Source organism: Solanum verrucosum, unplaced genomic scaffold (genome assembly GCF_900185275.1).
Source record: "Solanum verrucosum unplaced genomic scaffold, falcon-dt-bn FXZP01000208.1, whole genome shotgun sequence".
NCBI lineage: Eukaryota > Viridiplantae > Streptophyta > Magnoliopsida > Solanales > Solanaceae > Solanum > Solanum verrucosum.
Window position 1 is genome coordinate 2221989 of NW_026020329.1, and position 17824 is coordinate 2239812.

A 17824-nucleotide genomic window follows, 5' to 3' on the forward strand; every position below is an offset into this window, starting at 1 on the left:
GTTTTCGTTGATTTGAGGGAAATCGTCCAATTGAGGTTTTTTTTGCTAAGTTTGATAACGACGGAGTATAAATAACCACATGATATAAGAAAGGGAAAAGGCATAAATTACCCCTTGAACTTGTTCCAAAAAGTCAGTTACACGCTTAAATTATCATAGTGACATATTACACACATATACTATTCAATAGTGAATTTTCTTACCCCCTAAAACTGACGTGGCAAAAAAGTAAAACAACAATAAAAAATAGGTGCGTCAGTTTGAAATTAAAGTAAAAAAAAAAGTTAGAATCCTCTTTTCCACCCCCATCCCCCATACCTCTTCTTCTTCAAACCCCACCCATTGTCCTCTTCTTCTTTATTCTTTATTTCGTCACACTTCTTTATTTTTTTCTCACAATCTTAAAGCACAATTTTTTTTTGATTCACAATTAGGTTAATTTCCATAGATTTGTTAGTGAATAATTGTATTTTATCTAGAAAAATTTTGATTGATTGTTTCTATCTTTTTCATTTTTTTTGACTTTGTTAAAGAATTTTTTGTTGTTAATCAATTTTTGGGTTTGGTGGTAATAACAACTTTATGGGTTTGGTGGTGATGGATGGCAGGTGACAAACATTAAAAGAGGTAATTGAAGGTGGTGAATAAGAAAAAATCGATATTGATAATGGTGGTGGTGATATTTGGTGTTGGGTGACAAAGAAGAAGAAGAATTGAAGGTGATATAATGGTGGTGAAGAACAAAATCAATAGTGAAGGTAGGGCCCGGATATGATTTTCCGATAAAATGAGATTTGAAAATGTGTGGGATTAGTGATGAAGAAGAAATACTTATTAGAGAATTAAAATAATTAATTAGAGATTAATTAGAGTAAAATATAGTTAACAAAAGAAAAGTTAATTAATAAAGAAAAGAAAACAAAAAATTATAATTTATGACATGACGATGGCGTAGTGCTGATGTGGCAGCGAGTGTAATACACCATATAATGTGAAAGTGATGTTGCACGTCTCAGGTGGTAATAAATTACTTTTGAGTAGTTAAGGTGTGTAATAAGTCACCATGATAGTTTAAGCGTATAACTGACTTTTCAGGATATGTTTAGGGGGGAATCTATGCATTTTCCCTATAAGAAAAGATAAAGTTAACTAATAAATAAATTGAGAGGTATTTTTTATCCTTTTCCCTAGTTGAAAACATTGTAATTTCTAAAAAATAAGAACTTCATTATATTTTTTTTAAAAAGGAAAATTGTTTATCAAGTTTACATAACAAATTTTTTATATATACACAATTTATAAATATGGTATTTGAAGTAATTAAATTATTTCTATTCATATCATCAAAAGATCAAAATTTCAACTTTAATCAAATTTATAAAGCAAATTTTATTTTTTATTATATGCATATATTATACATATATATGCGATATTCCAGTATTTCTCAGACCTTATTAAAACCTCTGATTCTTCAACCTCCTCTCTACTTTTTCATCGCAAGGATGTCTCGAGAGAGAGCCAAACGTGCGACACTGCCTCCAGCTCAAGAGGTGCCCCAAGATGCATAATTTTTTTTTTTGGAACTACTAAATCTGAATTAACCCCTCAGTATAAAATCTATGCCAATTTTCTTGTATAGGGATGTTTGATTTACTTGATTTATGATTTGCAGAATATTGAGAAGTTGGAAAAGGTTGTAAAACAGGGAAATTACTATGGAGCTCAACAGATGTTTAAGTCTATAAGTGCTAGGTACAATCTTTAAAAACCCCTCTTTTTTTATTTTGATAATTTGACATCAAGTCTAAAAGGGGTAATCTTGGATTCAGTTTTTTTTGTATATTTGATATGATTTCAGATATGTGTCTGCTGAGAGGTACTCTGAAGCTTTGGATATTCTTAAGTGTGGTGCTTGCTTACAATTGGAGAATGGACAGGTTATGATCGATTACACTTGTATCCTTTCTCGATTTTATGTGAATGTATTTGATTGGATCCATAGAGTTTAAGATGTTAATTGAAGGTTACGAATTAGGGTAGAAGTTTAGCTGGTGGTTGAGCGTTCCTGCAGGATAGTCTTGGTGGTCGTACTTGGATCTTCTTTCGTACTAGTGGTGTTAGCACTATTCTCGTAGTTTCTTGTTTTTTGATTTTGGTTATGGCCTGTGTTTTTTTGTGTTTCGGTTATCGTATTATTTTGTTGTCGTTATTGTTCTTTCCTCTGTATATTGTGTACTGCTCTATGTTTCACATTATTTCGTTGTTGTTATTGTTCTCATTTTTGTATTCCCTTTTTCAAATTGCTTGGAAATGCTTTAATTTAAGCCGAGGTTATATAGGAAACAACCTCTCCATCTTTACAAGGTAGGGTAAGATCTGTATACAATGTACACTTTTATCCTCCGGCCTAGACCCCACTTGTGGGATTACAGTGGCTGTGTTGTTGACACTAGAAGAAAATATTAGAGTGATGGTTGAAAAGTTAGCTTGATACAGAAAGCATTATAGATTGAACACCTTAATATACTTGAATCGTGAAAGTTGTATAAAACTAAATCGTGCGAAACATTTTTGGGATGTTCTAAAATTAAAGGAGTGCGTACAAATTTGGATTTGAGGAGGGTCTAGGGGTGTACATTTTTCATTTCCTAGCATTCCCAGTGGGAAGATTACTTATACGTATTGTGGACAATTCAGCAGATAAAGTTATCACTTGCAACAAAAGTCTACTATCTAATCTGGATGACGTCATGGTCAAACTTATGTCCATGAAAATTTTTAGACTCGATGGAGTTGGTAATGGCACTTAAATATACTTGAAACTCAAAGCAATTTGAGATTATTCTTGTTGCGAGACTAAAAAAGGACATGTTTTATTTCTGTATTGATAAAAGACGATCTTGACAATTTGCAGGTTACCTGTGGGTCAGAGCTTGCTTTGTTGTTTGTTGAAACTCTTGTAAAAGGAAAAGTTTCTTATAATGAAGAAACTCTTGGTAAGTCTGCTCTTATGTTTACGTTCTGGTAAATTTTCCTATTCTATACATTTATAATTTATCAAGCTGAGTTTGTTCATGAACTATCAGTTAGTCATTTCTTTATTCTTGTTTTGTTCTGTTAATTATCCTACTTTATCATTAGTTCGAATCACTCCACTCTTTCTAGTTCACGTGTCTGTTTCTTGACTTAATTTGCACTTAGTAAGAAAGGAGTCCTAGTAATTTGTTATATCAAGAAAAGAGTCTATCACTCTGATAGTACCCTCCTTAAAGAAAATAAAAACTGTATCTGATAATGGTCAACTTGTATTAAATATTAATCCCCTAGAACTTCTGAAAAATACCGCATGACTAGCCTTTAATGTGGTAAGATATTGAATTATCAAGATTTGTCGCTTTTCTCGCTTCATGCTCGACAAAACACTATTAGAGGCAGACAAATAATGGATATTGTGTTGACAACTAATGAAGCAATTAATTCTGGAATCTGACAAAGAAAGCATGGCATTTTTGGTAAAGTTGATATCGAGAAAACGTATGATCATGTCAACTGACATTTCATCCTCGGAATGGTGAGACAGATGGAATTTGTGGAGAAGTGGATCAATTGGTTTTGCATCTGAACTGTGAAATTTTCCATCCTTATTAATGGGGCACCAGAAGTTTTTTTTTAGTACACATAGAGGGATAAGACAAAGGGAACCTTTATCCCTTTTCTTATTTATTATAGCCATGGAGGGACTTAACAATATGCTTAAGATTAGGAGGATCTAGGGTTTCAAAGTTCCCAGAATTTGAGAAAACAGACTTGAGATTACTCATCTCTAGTATGCTGATGATACTCTAATTGTGAGAATAATATTGATATATTTTGAAAGTTTCTCTAGTCTTCACATTAATTGGAGTAAGAGCCATCTATTCCCAATTAATTTGACATCCAATATGGAGCAGTTGTGCCAGATTTTGGCTGGAGTAGTGGTACCTTGCAATCAGTTATCTTGGCATGCCTTTGGAGCAAATCATGAACCAACGAGATTTTTTGGAGAAATTGAGAAGCTGTCCAGATGGAGATCACAATATTTATAACCAGAGATATATTATCTTGATAAATTCTGCCGTAGATGCTATACTCATGTTGTTAGATGGAGGATAGACAAAATCAGGAGATCTTTCTTTGGAGAAGTAATAAGGAGAAAAGAAGCTTCCACTTAGTAAATGAAAAAATCTTATTAAAATACAAGATTAAAAAGAAAACTAGAAGTCAAGGTGGACTAGGTATCAAAAACCTTAGGAATCAAAGTGAAGTTCTTAAGGTGAAATGGCTGTGGAGATATTTTCAGGAGCTCCAAACTCTCTGTAGTATTATCAAAACAACCAAACAGCTGGATAGTTGGATTTTTAAAGAAGTTACTACTCCTTACGGTGTAAGCCTATGGAGAACTATTAGGTCCTAGTGGCCTTTCCTAAAAAGTCATTCTACTGTCAAGGTTCACAGTGGCAACAAGACACTGTTTTGGACATACAAGTGGATGGGTTCTGCCAGCTTACAAGATTTATTCCCTGATTTATTTGCCCTAGCCCAACATTTAACACAAGACAGTAGGTGAATGGGATTTGGTCCTCCATGTTGCTTTGACTCTTCAAAAATGCCAAGCATGTCGAATCCTCCAAAAGTAGTGCATCTTTGGAGGATCCGATCCGGGTGTGACAACATTTTTGGGGGGTCTGAACAACATAGCTCAAAAGACTTCTGAACGATGGGAGATTCCAAGGTTCATTGACTTTTACAAGTATCTGGAATCTTTTCTAGGGCCACAAAATTGAGTGGACTGTTTATGGTGGAATCGACATAGCAAAGGTATTTACAAGGTGAGGGAGGGGTACAAGATTTTAAATTAAGCTAAGACACAGATCACTACATGTGCTTGAAGCACATTTGGAAGTTAGAGTGCCTCAAAAAGTGGCCTATTTCACTTGGCTTATAGCTAATGAGGCTGTGCTAGCCCATGACAATCTATCAAAGAGGGGAATATCCCTATGTTCAAGATGTTATTTATGTGGAAGTGATGCTGAGACAGTTAGTCATTTTTTTTCTGCGCTGCATTGTCACTGACCAGCTGTGGAAGATTTTTATTAGTCTTGGAGGCATCTCATGGACAATGCCTAGTAAGATTGTTGACACTCTTTTTAGCTAAGAGGTAGTTGGAATTGGTGCAAGAAACAGAGATAGAGGGAGGATTATCCTAGCATATATTTGGTGGACCATCTGGAGAGAAAGAAATGCCATATGTTTTTTTTTTTTGAAATTGGTACATTGTATTCCTCAGCATTAAGGATATGCTGAAGATAGTGGCAGCAATGTGTAGAAGATCAAGCTTAACTGTATATTGTTATTTTGTTTCTGGTGTACAAAGGCTTAATATGAAGATACTGAAACAGTCCTAGAGTTTGGAATTTGTCTAGAATTGCCATCTCTGTTTAATATTTTGTTTTCTCTTCTTTTTTTTTGTTTGTAAATATGGTTTTTCAGTATTACCTAACTACTGGCTTTAAAACAAATTGTTATCAGTTTTAAAGAAGGAACTACTGATTGCATTTTATTTACCGAAAGATAATAAAACAGTCACTTCAAAGGTATAATATTTCATTAAATTTAAGGGATCTATACGTATTCTTCTGTACATGAGTTCTTCAAATAACTAGGAAAGAGAGACAAAATATTCTGTAACTTAACCAGCATGAATTAAATCCTGATGTGACTTCATATTGCTGTATCATAAGGGGTAATGGCTACTTTGCTGCTCTACTTTTTTTCATGTATTGATGCTTAATAATTAGTTCCAGTTCTTGCTTGATCATGATGCAATTCTCCTTAGACCATGTCAGGAAAATCTATGAGAAATTTCCTCGACCGTTGGTGCCACAAAATTTGGACCTCACAGATGACGATGATGATGATATGCAAAAACTTTCAGAAGCCATTGCAGCAGCCAAAACCCGAGTAGAATGCTGCTCTTCTTTCTTAAAAGCTTCTATCAAGTTAGATGCTCTCCCTCTCTCGTCCTTGCACATATTCTCTATGTTTGTTTCATTTGTAAATTCTTAAAAAACATATCATTTTTGTTGTTTGAATTATGTATTTGTTGAACATTTTATATTATACCACTGAGGATTAGCTATCGAGTTTGCTTTTAATTTTAAAGGGAATTGGCTTTTAGTGAACGGGTACCGTACTTTTTGGATAATTGATAGAAGAAGAAATAACGAACTCAGCAAATGTACTTAGATCTCCAGAAGCAGCGCTTAACTTTTTACACAATTGGTTGGGTAATCTTCATTTAGACCCTTCCATACTTTTCTTCAAAATCTAATCTGTGCAGCCTATTTGGATAGACCATGGATTGAGCAAAAGAAAGGCCTCACCTTCCTTAGCTCTCCTCAAAACTTATTTGGTTTTCATTTTTTATGGAAATCGGTGAAGTATCAATGTGTTCCCTGGAATCCAAACCTTCACTTTCGAAGTACCACTGTCCATCCTGCAGTCGTTTCTGGAGGATCCACACTGCTGTGCAATCTTCCTGCAAGACATCTTCAAGTACTCTTTTCACCTCTTTGTTATATCGTGTGAAACAGTTAACATTACCTCATCTTGCAATCTTTTCTGGTAGAAATTTCTGTCAAGGGTTAGTATAAACCATGCCACTGTCAGTGCTGGATCAAGTTGAAAAAGACTCCCAGGCACGAATACCAATGCACTTTCTCTGTCCTACTTTCTAGGGCAGTAGAAGACCATTTTTCCAGCAGCAACCACCGGAATCTTAGCCTTTTCTTTCTAAGCCAACAATTATCACCCACTGTGATAATTGCTACACACTTTAGCCTAGGATGGAAGAGAAGAGAAATTATTTTAATGCTGGGTTTAAGTCATTCGACATCACTAGATGGAACTCGAGCAAGTCTGAATGGTATGAATGGGCTGAAAGAAGCAGAAAGATGATGACGAGGTTAGTTATGAGCAAGAAAGCTATGGAATGGATATGTTTCTGCCTGAGAGAGGCTTCAAAGGAGCACAAAAAGGAGACGAGAAGATGGAAACTAGCAGAAAGAGAGGGAGAGCTTTTTTGTACTAAGAAGCAAAATGAATATGGGAAATTTATGAGCTTGATAACCTTAAATAGTGGTGGAAGGTCGGGATTAATCATACCAGAACTTGCATTAAATGCAGGGTAGGTGGATATTGCATTAAAGATTGAGAGATTCATTAAATGTCAGCAAAGAGAGAAGGAACATTCTTTCTCAAGGGTGACGGAGGATGAATACTCTTATGCTGAGGCTGTCCAACAGAGTAAATGGGGGAGCAGTAATTTAAGAGGAGCCGAGATAAACACCAAGAAAGGAAGCATTCCGATTACTAAGCCAGTGAATATTCAGGAGGAAGATCTCCTCAAGAGATGCCTTATAGGATATTGCACTGCAGGCAAGAAGGAGAAACCAACTCTGGTGGATATCAGGAGCTGGTCCTCCACAAACTGGAAAAAGGTCTTTGGAGTCAACATATATGAATTGAACAGCGAAATGTTCCTTTTCGAATTCCCCAATAGATACATGGTAGAATTGATCATCCAAGGCCAATGGAGGTGGAAGAGTAGCATATTTCATCTAGATTGGTGGAGCCCAACAACAGGGTGCACTCCTAGCCCCTCAACTGTGCGTGAAACTTGGATTAGAGTACTGGGGATTCCATTGCATTTGTGGTCTAGGAAGGTCTTCCAAGAAATTGGGGATCTGTGTAGAGGTTGGATTGAGACAGAAGAAGAAACTGAGCTAAAAAACCACCTGAAGTGGGCAAGGATTCTGGTGAAAAACAACGGGAGAAACCTTCCGAGAGAGGTCTCTGTCGCTTGTGATGGAATTACATATTTTTTTCCAGTTTGGGCAGAAAGCAACCCAGATTCGAAATAAGGTCGAAAAGTGGAGGCATAGTCGCCGGGGAAGATGAGGTCCTGTGCCCAGGGAATAGATTTATCCAGAGGTCTGATGGCGTAAACATCTGCGACATAGTACCAAAATCCCATCCTTTTAGGGATTTTAGTACGTCGAAGCACGTGGGTGTACTTCGACAGCTGGAAAGATAATTGGGAATGGAGCACGTGAGAGGCATGTGAGTTTTTTAAATGAGAGGGCTGAACTAGGCCCATCAGGAAAGCCCAAGAAGAATACCAATTCTAAATGGCCCAATGGCCCTGATTTTGCAGCACATGTCATTTTTAATGATTTACAAGGGACAAAGCTCGGCTGCACAGAAACCCAGAAGGACCATATATTGGCTGGTGACATAACAGCCTTGCACGTGTCCAATTCAGGCGAAGCAAAGCAGAACATGAATCGTGACAGAGCTGCTGGAGGAAGAAATCAGGGGAGATTTGATGATACCGGGAGAGGAAGAACCTAACTCCATAGATAGGGGAGATGATAGAAAAATTACAAAGTCAGGGGAGACTAGGCTAGCAATACAGAGCTCAAACACAAAAATAGTTAATTGGGAGGTGGAGGAACCTGTACCAATTATGGTGCAACAACAACAAATGGCTCAAGATATAGATAAAGCGAATTCAGCATGGGTACAACAGAACTTGATAAATCTAGGGAAAATCTTTGGGATCGATTTCCAAGAGCATGAAGAGGACAAGTCAGGAGAATGGAGCAGGATACAGAAGTTAAGAAACTCAAGATCAAGGGTGCACAAGAGCTTAAAAGTCTTGTAGCCTTTGATGTAAAATTTAAAAGTTCTGGGAGTAGGAATAAGGGGAGGAACACAATCTTCAACACATGATGAAGTTTAAGCTAATATCATGGAATGTTAGGGGATTAAACGATAGGGAGAAGAGAAGGGTCGTACTTAGTTTGTTGTCTGGATGGAGAGCAGATATAGTTTGTCTCCAAGAAACAAAAATTGAAGGGGATATCTCAGAGATGGTAAAGCAGATTTGGGGAGGCGGGTGGATTAGATATGTCTGTCTAGAAGCTAGTGGAACAAAAGGAGGTATCTTACTGATGTGGGATGCGAGGGCATGGATGGGGGAGGTCTTGGAAATTGGTTCTTACACCATTACTTGTAAATTTGAATCACAAACCCAGAATTTTAGCTGCCATATATCTGGAGTGTTTGCTCCTAACTGTTACAAGGAAAGGAGACTTGTATGGGAAGAATTGAGCTCAGTAAGGGGCCTGATAGAGGGACCCTGGGCAATGTGTGGGGACTTCAATGTATCTAGGTACATATCTGAGAAGAAGAACTGCAACAGAAGAACTAAGGGAATGAGAGAGCTTTCTGATTTCATAGAGGACATGGAATTAGTTGACATGCAATTAGAAGATGCTGCATACACATGGTTTAATGGAGACCAACAGGAGGCAACCTCCAGAATTGATAGAATCATGATTTCTAAAGAATGGGATGATACCTTCAACAATTTGAAACAGATTCCTCTTCAAAGGCTGGGCTCAGATCATATACCAATAGCTTTGATTACTGGTTGCTGGGAGAGGAATAAAAGCTACTTCAAGTTTGAAAATTGGTGGCTGCAGTCAGAAGGATTTGTGGATAGAGTTAGAGAGTGGTAGAGCTCCTTCAGCTACACAGGAAGACCTGATTATGTTTTGGCATGCAAACTTAAAGCACTGAAACTTAAGCTAAAGGAATGGAAACAAGAGGAGGGTGGAAATCTGGGCAGTCAAAGAAGGAGATTGTTAGAGCAGTTAGCAGAATTAGATACAAAAAGGGTAAAAAGAACTCTCACTGTGGAGGAAACGACAAAAAAGGCTGCAGTCTTACTTGAGTATGAAGAGCTAGTCAAGAAAGAGGAAGTTTCATAGAGACAAAAATCAAGAGTACTATGGTTGAAGGAGGGAGACAAGAACACCAAATTCTTCCACATAATGGCAAATGCTCACAGGAGATATAACAATATAGATCAACTCATGATACAAGGAGAGGTTACTCAAGAGAAAAGCAGAATTGAAGGGGAGATAATAGCATATTATAAGAACCTGTATAGAGAAACACATCAATGGAGACCTTCTTATAATAATGCTGAATGGCCAATGTTGACTGAAGAGGAGAAAATGTCCCTGCAAGGCAGATTTGAGGAGAATGAAGTTTTAAATTGCCTAAAGCTATGTGTAGCCGATAAGACTCCTGGTCCAGATGGGTACACAATGGGTTTCTTCATCAAGTGTTGGGATGTACTGAAGAAAGACATCATGGACACATTTCAAAACTTTTATGAGCAAGAAGTCTTCGAGAAGAGTTTCAATGCTACTTTCATTGCACTCATTCCAAAGAAAAAAGGAGCCAACGAGTTAAGGGATTACAAACCAATTAGCCTCATAGGGAGCATTTACAAAATACTCTCCAAAGTTCTCACAGAAAGGTTGAAAGCTGTGATAGATAGACTGGTGGACTCACAGCAAATGGCTTTTATAAAAAGGGAGACAAATTATGGATGCAGTGTTGATTGCTAATGAAGCTGTAGATTCCAGGATTAAGCAGAAGAAACCTGGCATTCTATGCAAGCTGGACATAGAAAAAGCATATGATCATGTGAATTGGAAGTACCTTCTGAAGATTTTAGAGATGATGGGATTTGGACAAAAATGGTTGAACTGGATTAGCTTCTGCATTTCTACAGTTAGCTTCTCTGTTCTGATTAATGGGTCCCCTGCAGGGTTTTTTCAAACTCAAAGAGGACTCAGGCAGGGTGATCCATTGTCCCCTTTCTTGTTCTTAATTACTATGGAGGGGCTGAATAATATGCTCAAGACAGCAAATATGAGAGGATGGGTAAAGGTTTTGATGTGGCTAGAGAAAATACAGAAAGCTTGGAAGTGACACATCTTCAGTATGCAGATGATACACTGATTTTTTGTGGAGCTGAGGAAGACCAACTGAAATACTTAAGGGTGATCCTGGTGCTGCTTGAAGGGGTATCCGGGTTGCACATTAACTGGATAAAAAGTTATACGTATACTATCAATGAGGGCAACAACATAGACTTGTTAGCTTCAATTCTAGGGGGTGAAGTAGGTACTCTACCTACAACATATTTGGGTATGCCATTGGGAGCAAAATCCAAGTCCTTAGAAATTTGGAATGGTGTGATAGAGAAGTGTGAGAAGAAGCTGGCCAGATGGAAAACTCAGTACTTGTCAAGTGGGGGAAGACTGACCCTCATTAACTCAGTCCTGGATGCTCTCCCAACTTACGTGTTGTCTCTATTTCCCATCCCACCAGGGATCACTAAAAGACTAGACAACATAAGAAGGAAGTTCTTGTGGCAAGGAAACAAAGAGAATAGAGACTTTCATCTAGTTAAATGGAATGCAGTGACAACTGGAAAGAAGAATGGTGGTCTAGGAATAAAGAATATGGAGCTACATGGCAAATCACTCTTAATGAAGTGGTTGTGGAAATACTCAAATGAAAACCAAACACTTTGGAGAAGAGTGATAGGTGCCAAATATGAGAATGAAGATAGTTGGATGACTAAGATTGTGACCACACCTTATGGGACCAGTTTATGGAGATCCATAAGAGCATTATGGGAGGAAGTTAAACCCAAATTCAAGATGAAAGTGGGGAATGGGAACAAGATCAAATTTTGGAAGGATGAATGGCATGAGAAAGGTAACCTGGAAACTCTTTTCCCTGATATTTACAATCTGGCAATGTTCCAACAAAGAACTATTGCAGAACTATGGACACCACAAGGGTGGAATTTCATCTTCAGGAGAGAACCAAATGACTGGGAAGTGATGAGGTTGGCAGAATTCCTCAACATGGTTGGACGCTTTACTGGACTTAAGGCATATGAGGATATGATTTGGTGGAAAGGCAACAATAGAGGAGAGTTCAAAGTGCATTCAGCTTACAGGCTGATGGATCAATCAAGCCAGCAGAGTCCCATCTGGCCTTGAAAACAAATATGGAAGTGTAGAATTCCCCACAAAGTCTCATGCTTTATTTGGCTGCTAGCTAGGAAGCTGCCCTGACTCAGGATAATGTAATGAAAAGGGGGATAACCTTATGCTCTAGGTGTTTCCTATGTGGGGAAACCTTAGAAACTGTAAACCATCTATTTCTACACTGCAAATACACTCGGCAGCTTTGGAAGATTTTCTTGAGCCTTAAAGGCATATCCTGGACTATGCCTAGGAGAGTTACTGAGGCCTTGTACAGCTGGGAGGAGGCAGGTGCCCTTGCAAAAGACAGAACTAGATGGAGAATTATCCCTGCTTCAATATGGTGGGCAATCTGGAAAGAAAGGAATTCCAGATGTTTTGAAGGCATAGAAAATAGTGTGCAGGATGTTAAACTAAACTGCATTTTGTTGCTATGTTTTTGGTGTAATCAATTATACTCAAATGACACTGCCTCTATAGTTGATGTTTTAGACTCAATATAGAAATAGGGTAGGAGTGTCTAGAGTGCATTTGTATATAAGGTTTGAGTACAACCCATGTACTTTTGTGATATAATACATCGTTACCATTTTCAAAAAATAAACCGTGCCACTGTCTCTTTATAAGAGCTCATACACGATTATGAGTTCACAGGGCAGATCTTCCCCAGATACAAATTTGGAAGCAATTAGCCTTAGAATCTTGAATACACACTGAAGCACACATTTATCGAGGCGAAATGCTCAACATGTTTTGAACTTCGCTTCAGGGCTTAAGCGCGCTTAAAGCGAGCCTATGACAACACTGTTCTGTGTCAACTTATTTCGACCAAGTCCACGAAGTGCAAGTGCAAGTTGTCGAAAGTGATTTTGCCTAAAAATGGAAAAGAAGGTGCCAGCAATGATACTGAAGGTGGCAGCCTAACGAGAACAATAAAAAGAAAGTGGACACCTCACGGAAATACAAAACGCACTCTTCGCAAGCAACAAGTGCATCAAGATGCTAAGTATTGTCATACCCGTGCTTATAGTAAAGGAGTATGTGCAATGTGTGGAAATGAAGTTCTTGACACCAAGTTATACAAACAGAACAATGTATGATGAGGACATGGTGAGGACCTAACTTCTCTGTTACCTCAGCACTCTTATCCTAGAGACTAGAGACTAGAGACTAATTCCTACTTTGTGAATGTGATCAGACGCGATGAGTGGCAGTTAATTCTATATACATGATTCTGTAAAATACTTAAAGAGCTGCACCCAATGAGTTTCCGTAAATTGGTGGTCTTTTGAAACATTTTTAAAAAAAGTTCTCGGGGAAAATTATCTTGGTGGTTTTATTAAGCGGCGACATCTTGTCCTCTTTCAATGTTCTATGACCTCATTTATTTATTAGCATCTTTTGGTGAGAAAATGTTGTTCTTTTATAGGTGGTCAGCAGAATTTGGTGCACTTAGGTACGGATCTCCAGAGCTGCATGAGATGCTGGCAGATTATATGTATTCTCAATCTCCTGAAGTGGTATGTTCTCCAAGCTTGATGCTCTTTTATGCTTATTAAAAGAAACATGAAATGCCCGTTATGTTACTTACATGGTTCTATCTTCATTTCTAGAAAGAAAGATTAGGTTCTAACATGACTAAGACGATTCACAAAATTAAGAACTGGCAATAAAATGAATGATTATCTTGTTTTAGAGTCCAACTGTTGCTAATGACCGCCTTTTTCACCCTGCTCATACTTAACATACCGTATGGAACTATAACTTGAAAGAGGCTAAAGCATAAGATTATATTTATCCGTTAGTCTAGGTTTCCACTTACTTGACCTGCTTGTAGTAGCTGTTAAATATTTTCATATTATGACTGTAGTGTCTTTGCCAGCAGCGGTCTTAATGTTTCCTCACAGTACTTTGCTATCTGAAATTGAAAGGAAGTAGTGGCCGACAGTTAACGAAATTGGATTCCAAGGCCAATCATTGGAAATGTGGTGGACCTCCTTACATTCTTCTTACTTTGCAGGATATGGTTAAAGTATCTTTTCATTTTGTTAGAGGAAGGAATCTCAAGAAATTTGCATCGACTATCATCAATTTTATGGGAAAGGTAAGCACTGATTCCTGTGATTCTTTCGCTATCTAGATATCACGAGCAAATATATTAGGTTCAAAAGCTGGATCTCCAGTTTCCTGTGGAAATATAGTTTTTCTTCCATTTTAGCATTTTGTTGCTTTTGCTAGGCAGCAGTTTCATGAAATTTTTTGTGGGCAATTGACTTGATTTGAAATATAATGTAATTCATAACATTTAACCTGCAGTGCTATCCAGGAGAGGATGATTTGGCTATTGCCCGGGCAATTTTGATGTAAGCAGAGTTGTAATATGAATAAGTGCCTTGCATTCAATTACTGTTCTGCTCAGTATATCCCATTTGTGCTGGTTCATATTAGGAACATTGTATTTGAATAAATTATTTTACACTTTACAGTTACTCCAAGGTCTGTAAATATTTGCAATTTTCTAAGCATTTGCACTATTGTAGCTCTGCATATTATTGCCTCTTTCATTGTAATGTTCGATCTTTGTGCATATTTGTCAACCAGATTAATCACTTTCGGTTTGTTCCAGTAGATGGAACACAAATGGCTACCAGAATGCTAGGGAACATGGTGGCGAGGCATCTTAGAAAATACATTTGGACACAAATTTATTTAAAATTGAAACATTCTTTCTATGCATATACCTAACAAATTTTAATATGAGTGTAAAATTCCCCGCTGAGAACCATAAACTAGAATATGTTTATCTAGCTGTTTAAATTCTCTATTTGACTGATGTTCCAGTCAAGAGTCTTTTTTACGCTTTTTTTAGTTTTTAGCTTGTAGGTCGAGCATATAGTTTCATTTTGTCATTCTGCTTTGGCAGGTACTTGTCTCTGGGAAATCTAAGAGATGCTAACAAGCTCATGGATGAGGTGGAAACGGAAATGCAGCTGAAGCATCTTGACTTTCCTCAGTCAGAATTAATGCAGTTTGTCAACTACCTTTCGCTGACGTAAGTCTCAGTATGTTTTTTGAATACTTTACTTTTTATTTTGATGTGTTAAAAAGCATTTATTTTTAAATTTTTTATATGCTGTTGCCTCTTTCTCATTTTGAATCACTCCAACTGTCTATCATTAGTAAGTTCGCAAATTTTACAAACATTCCTTCTGTACCCTCCCCTCTGTCTGTCAGATCTTGCAAATTGGTGCTTCTGCACTGGCATTGAGGCCTTGTGATTGTCCTCGTGTCTTTTACTTCATTAAAGTCAAATGAATTGAAGGCAATTTGTAATTCAGGTTGCAGAGAGATGCTTTACCTCTCTTTAATATGTTGAGACAGAACTACAAGTCTAGCATAGATAGAGATCCTCTATTTAATGAGGTAAGCTCTTTGAAAATGCGAGTAATGTGCCTTCTTCAATATTTATGATGAATGATTCTCTTTGTAGTTTTGTTCTGTTGTTTAATGACTCCATTCTCCATCCAGTTAGACTGATGATTTTCCTCGTAATTCACATCTTTTACTGTTCTGTGGTTTAGTTGCTAGATGAAGTTGCAAAGAAGTTCTATGGCGTACAACGTAAAAGTCCTCTTCAAGGCATGTTTGGTGATATCTTCAAGGTAATATAATATTGTCAAGGTTTAGCAATTTAAGAATTTACTGACAAAACACAAAAGCATTGTTCTCTTTAATTGTAGAACATTACCCACCCTCTAGGGGCACTTGCAAATTATAAAAACATATATGAATGAACTCCCTGAAGTTGTAGAGAAAAATGAAACAACTCTATTTTCAGTAATAAGGCATGTTTTACTAGCTAGTATGAACATCAAAATCTATCTTCATGCCAGAACCACTTATCCTTTGATGAATCAGACTTCCCCGTTCAATACAAGGATTGTTCTCTTTTATCTACCTTGTATCTTTGATGTAAGCAAAACATTTGGGATCGAGTAGATGACTGACTAGACTTTTGGAGGCTGAAGTGTGCTTGTTATATATATATCGAATTAGGTCTCAACGAGCGAATCAGTGTTTTACCACCAACCACAAGTTTCATGTTCGATGCAGTATTCATGTGGGAAATTATGATCAGAGAGTTCTTTATCAACCACCATCTACTTCAGATATCCCTTCAGAAATCTTTTTCAAATACAAAAAATTCAGTATCTTCCCCGAATTAGTGAAATAGACAGGACTCCTTTGTCCAGAATAAGAAGTGGTGGGTCGATTTTCATAATTATATACACACACAAAACTTGTCTAACCACTAGCTAGATAACCTAGTGGGTTTCATTCTCACTTCCTGAATTAGGTTCCGTTCTTGCTGACCCAGAATCTAAAATCCAAGTAGTTAGTGAAGAAACGGGAAGCCTTGTTAACCACTCAATCTTGTTTGGCCTATTTGTTGTTGGTTATCACATTACTCAAGTTCTTACCTTTCCAGCTGATGCTCACTCAAACAAGCCTTATCGAGTTAGTTTCTGTAGGTTAAAATGTACTTGCCACTAGTTAGGTAGAAAAACAAATTGTCTTGCCACATTCCATAAATTCAAGGTAGTTATTTGTATACTGTGAGAACATAAATTCCCCCCAACCAAACCTAGCATTTTCTTTTCTTTTAACCAGTTCTTGGCGTTTGTTTTCAAAGCTCTCTCTCCCTCTTGTGTTTTGTTATTGCGTAATAACTTATCGGGTTTTGCAGATGATGGGAGGCGAATAGAATGGGAAAGAAATTATTTCAACATAATCTCACATCTATATAGTGTGTCCTGATAGACTAGTTGGTTCATTCAACACCAATCCAAGTAGTCCATGAAAGATCCCCTTGCAGTTAAATGGATGTGCTTGCCATAATTATTTATGTTTGATATGGTTTTATGAACATATGCTGCAGAATGGGGTCATGAATTCTAATTGATTGCTCAAGGTTCCCTATTCTTGTTGCCAATATGTCTTGCAAATATTTCTATTTTGAAATCAAAATATCCTCTTCTTTTGCCTATGCATGTTCTCTTAGTTTTGAACAATTTTTTGTCCCCATGAGGGTTCGGTCTTACATTTTTTCTCCGCTTGATAAAGTTTTTAAAAAATGACCTTAACTTAGAAAAATTCGGTGAGAAGAGTTTATTCTGCCCCGGTCTGGTCCGGTTTTGCGGACTTTGTTAATTATTTTTTAAAAATTAAATTAAACTAGCCGTTTCCAGGCGTTGGGTAACAGCTATTGGGCCCACCCAACGGCCATTTCACCCCCTAACCCCCCCCCCCCCCCCCACAAAAATAAAGATCCCCCTACCTCCAAACTTTTTTTAATACCCCAAAGTTTTAAAGAATACATTTTAGTCCTATTTTTTAACTATAAAAACCCTCAAATCTTTATTATTGTTACTCACAAATTTTCTTCATCTTCTACTCTCTCAAGTCTCTAATCTCTATTAAATTACAAATTATATTAGTTTGAAAGCAATTTTGGTGGATTATTTTGGTTTTTGGAGCAACCTTCAAGCTTCAATTTTCCGCTTTTGGTCATACGTCTACTTTTAAATAGACGTTTGGTACATTCGTTCCAACTCTAATCTTTTTAGTCATTATTCATTACTTATTTAGTTATTTATTTGTTTGTATTTAATTTTTGTATTTTATATAATTTGCTTACTTTTTAATATTTTAATATGGACTCCGGTAAAAAAATATTGGCAAGGGTAAACAAACATTTTTGGTGCAGTCACTAATGTATTTACCGAAAACTCCGGGAAAATAAAAAATTTGGTAGTTCTTCTAAATCTAAAACTAGACAAGTAGCTTTTAAGTAAGAAAAAATA

The 17824-nt window shown here is 37.0% G+C and overlaps 2 protein-coding genes across 2 annotated transcripts; both read left to right on the forward strand.

Moving 5' to 3' along the window:
• Window positions 1-1419: 1419 nt before the first annotated feature.
• On the forward strand, window positions 1420-17007 carry LOC125836072 (protein GET4-like). The gene is made up of 12 exons (XM_049515156.1): window positions 1420-1550; window positions 1673-1752; window positions 1859-1937; window positions 2915-2996; window positions 5876-6038; window positions 13390-13480; window positions 13981-14064; window positions 14277-14323; window positions 14884-15012; window positions 15299-15383; window positions 15542-15622; window positions 16708-17007. Exons 1-12 carry the CDS (start codon window positions 1425-1427, stop codon window positions 16723-16725), a joined length of 1065 nt encoding a protein of 354 aa, XP_049371113.1. The 5' UTR covers window positions 1420-1424; the 3' UTR covers window positions 16726-17007.
• Window positions 12206-13130, forward strand: LOC125835973 (uncharacterized). The gene is made up of 2 exons (XM_049515067.1): window positions 12206-12367; window positions 12794-13130. Exons 1-2 carry the CDS (start codon window positions 12206-12208, stop codon window positions 13058-13060), a joined length of 429 nt encoding a protein of 142 aa, XP_049371024.1. The 3' UTR covers window positions 13061-13130.
• Window positions 17008-17824: the final 817 nt, after the last annotated feature.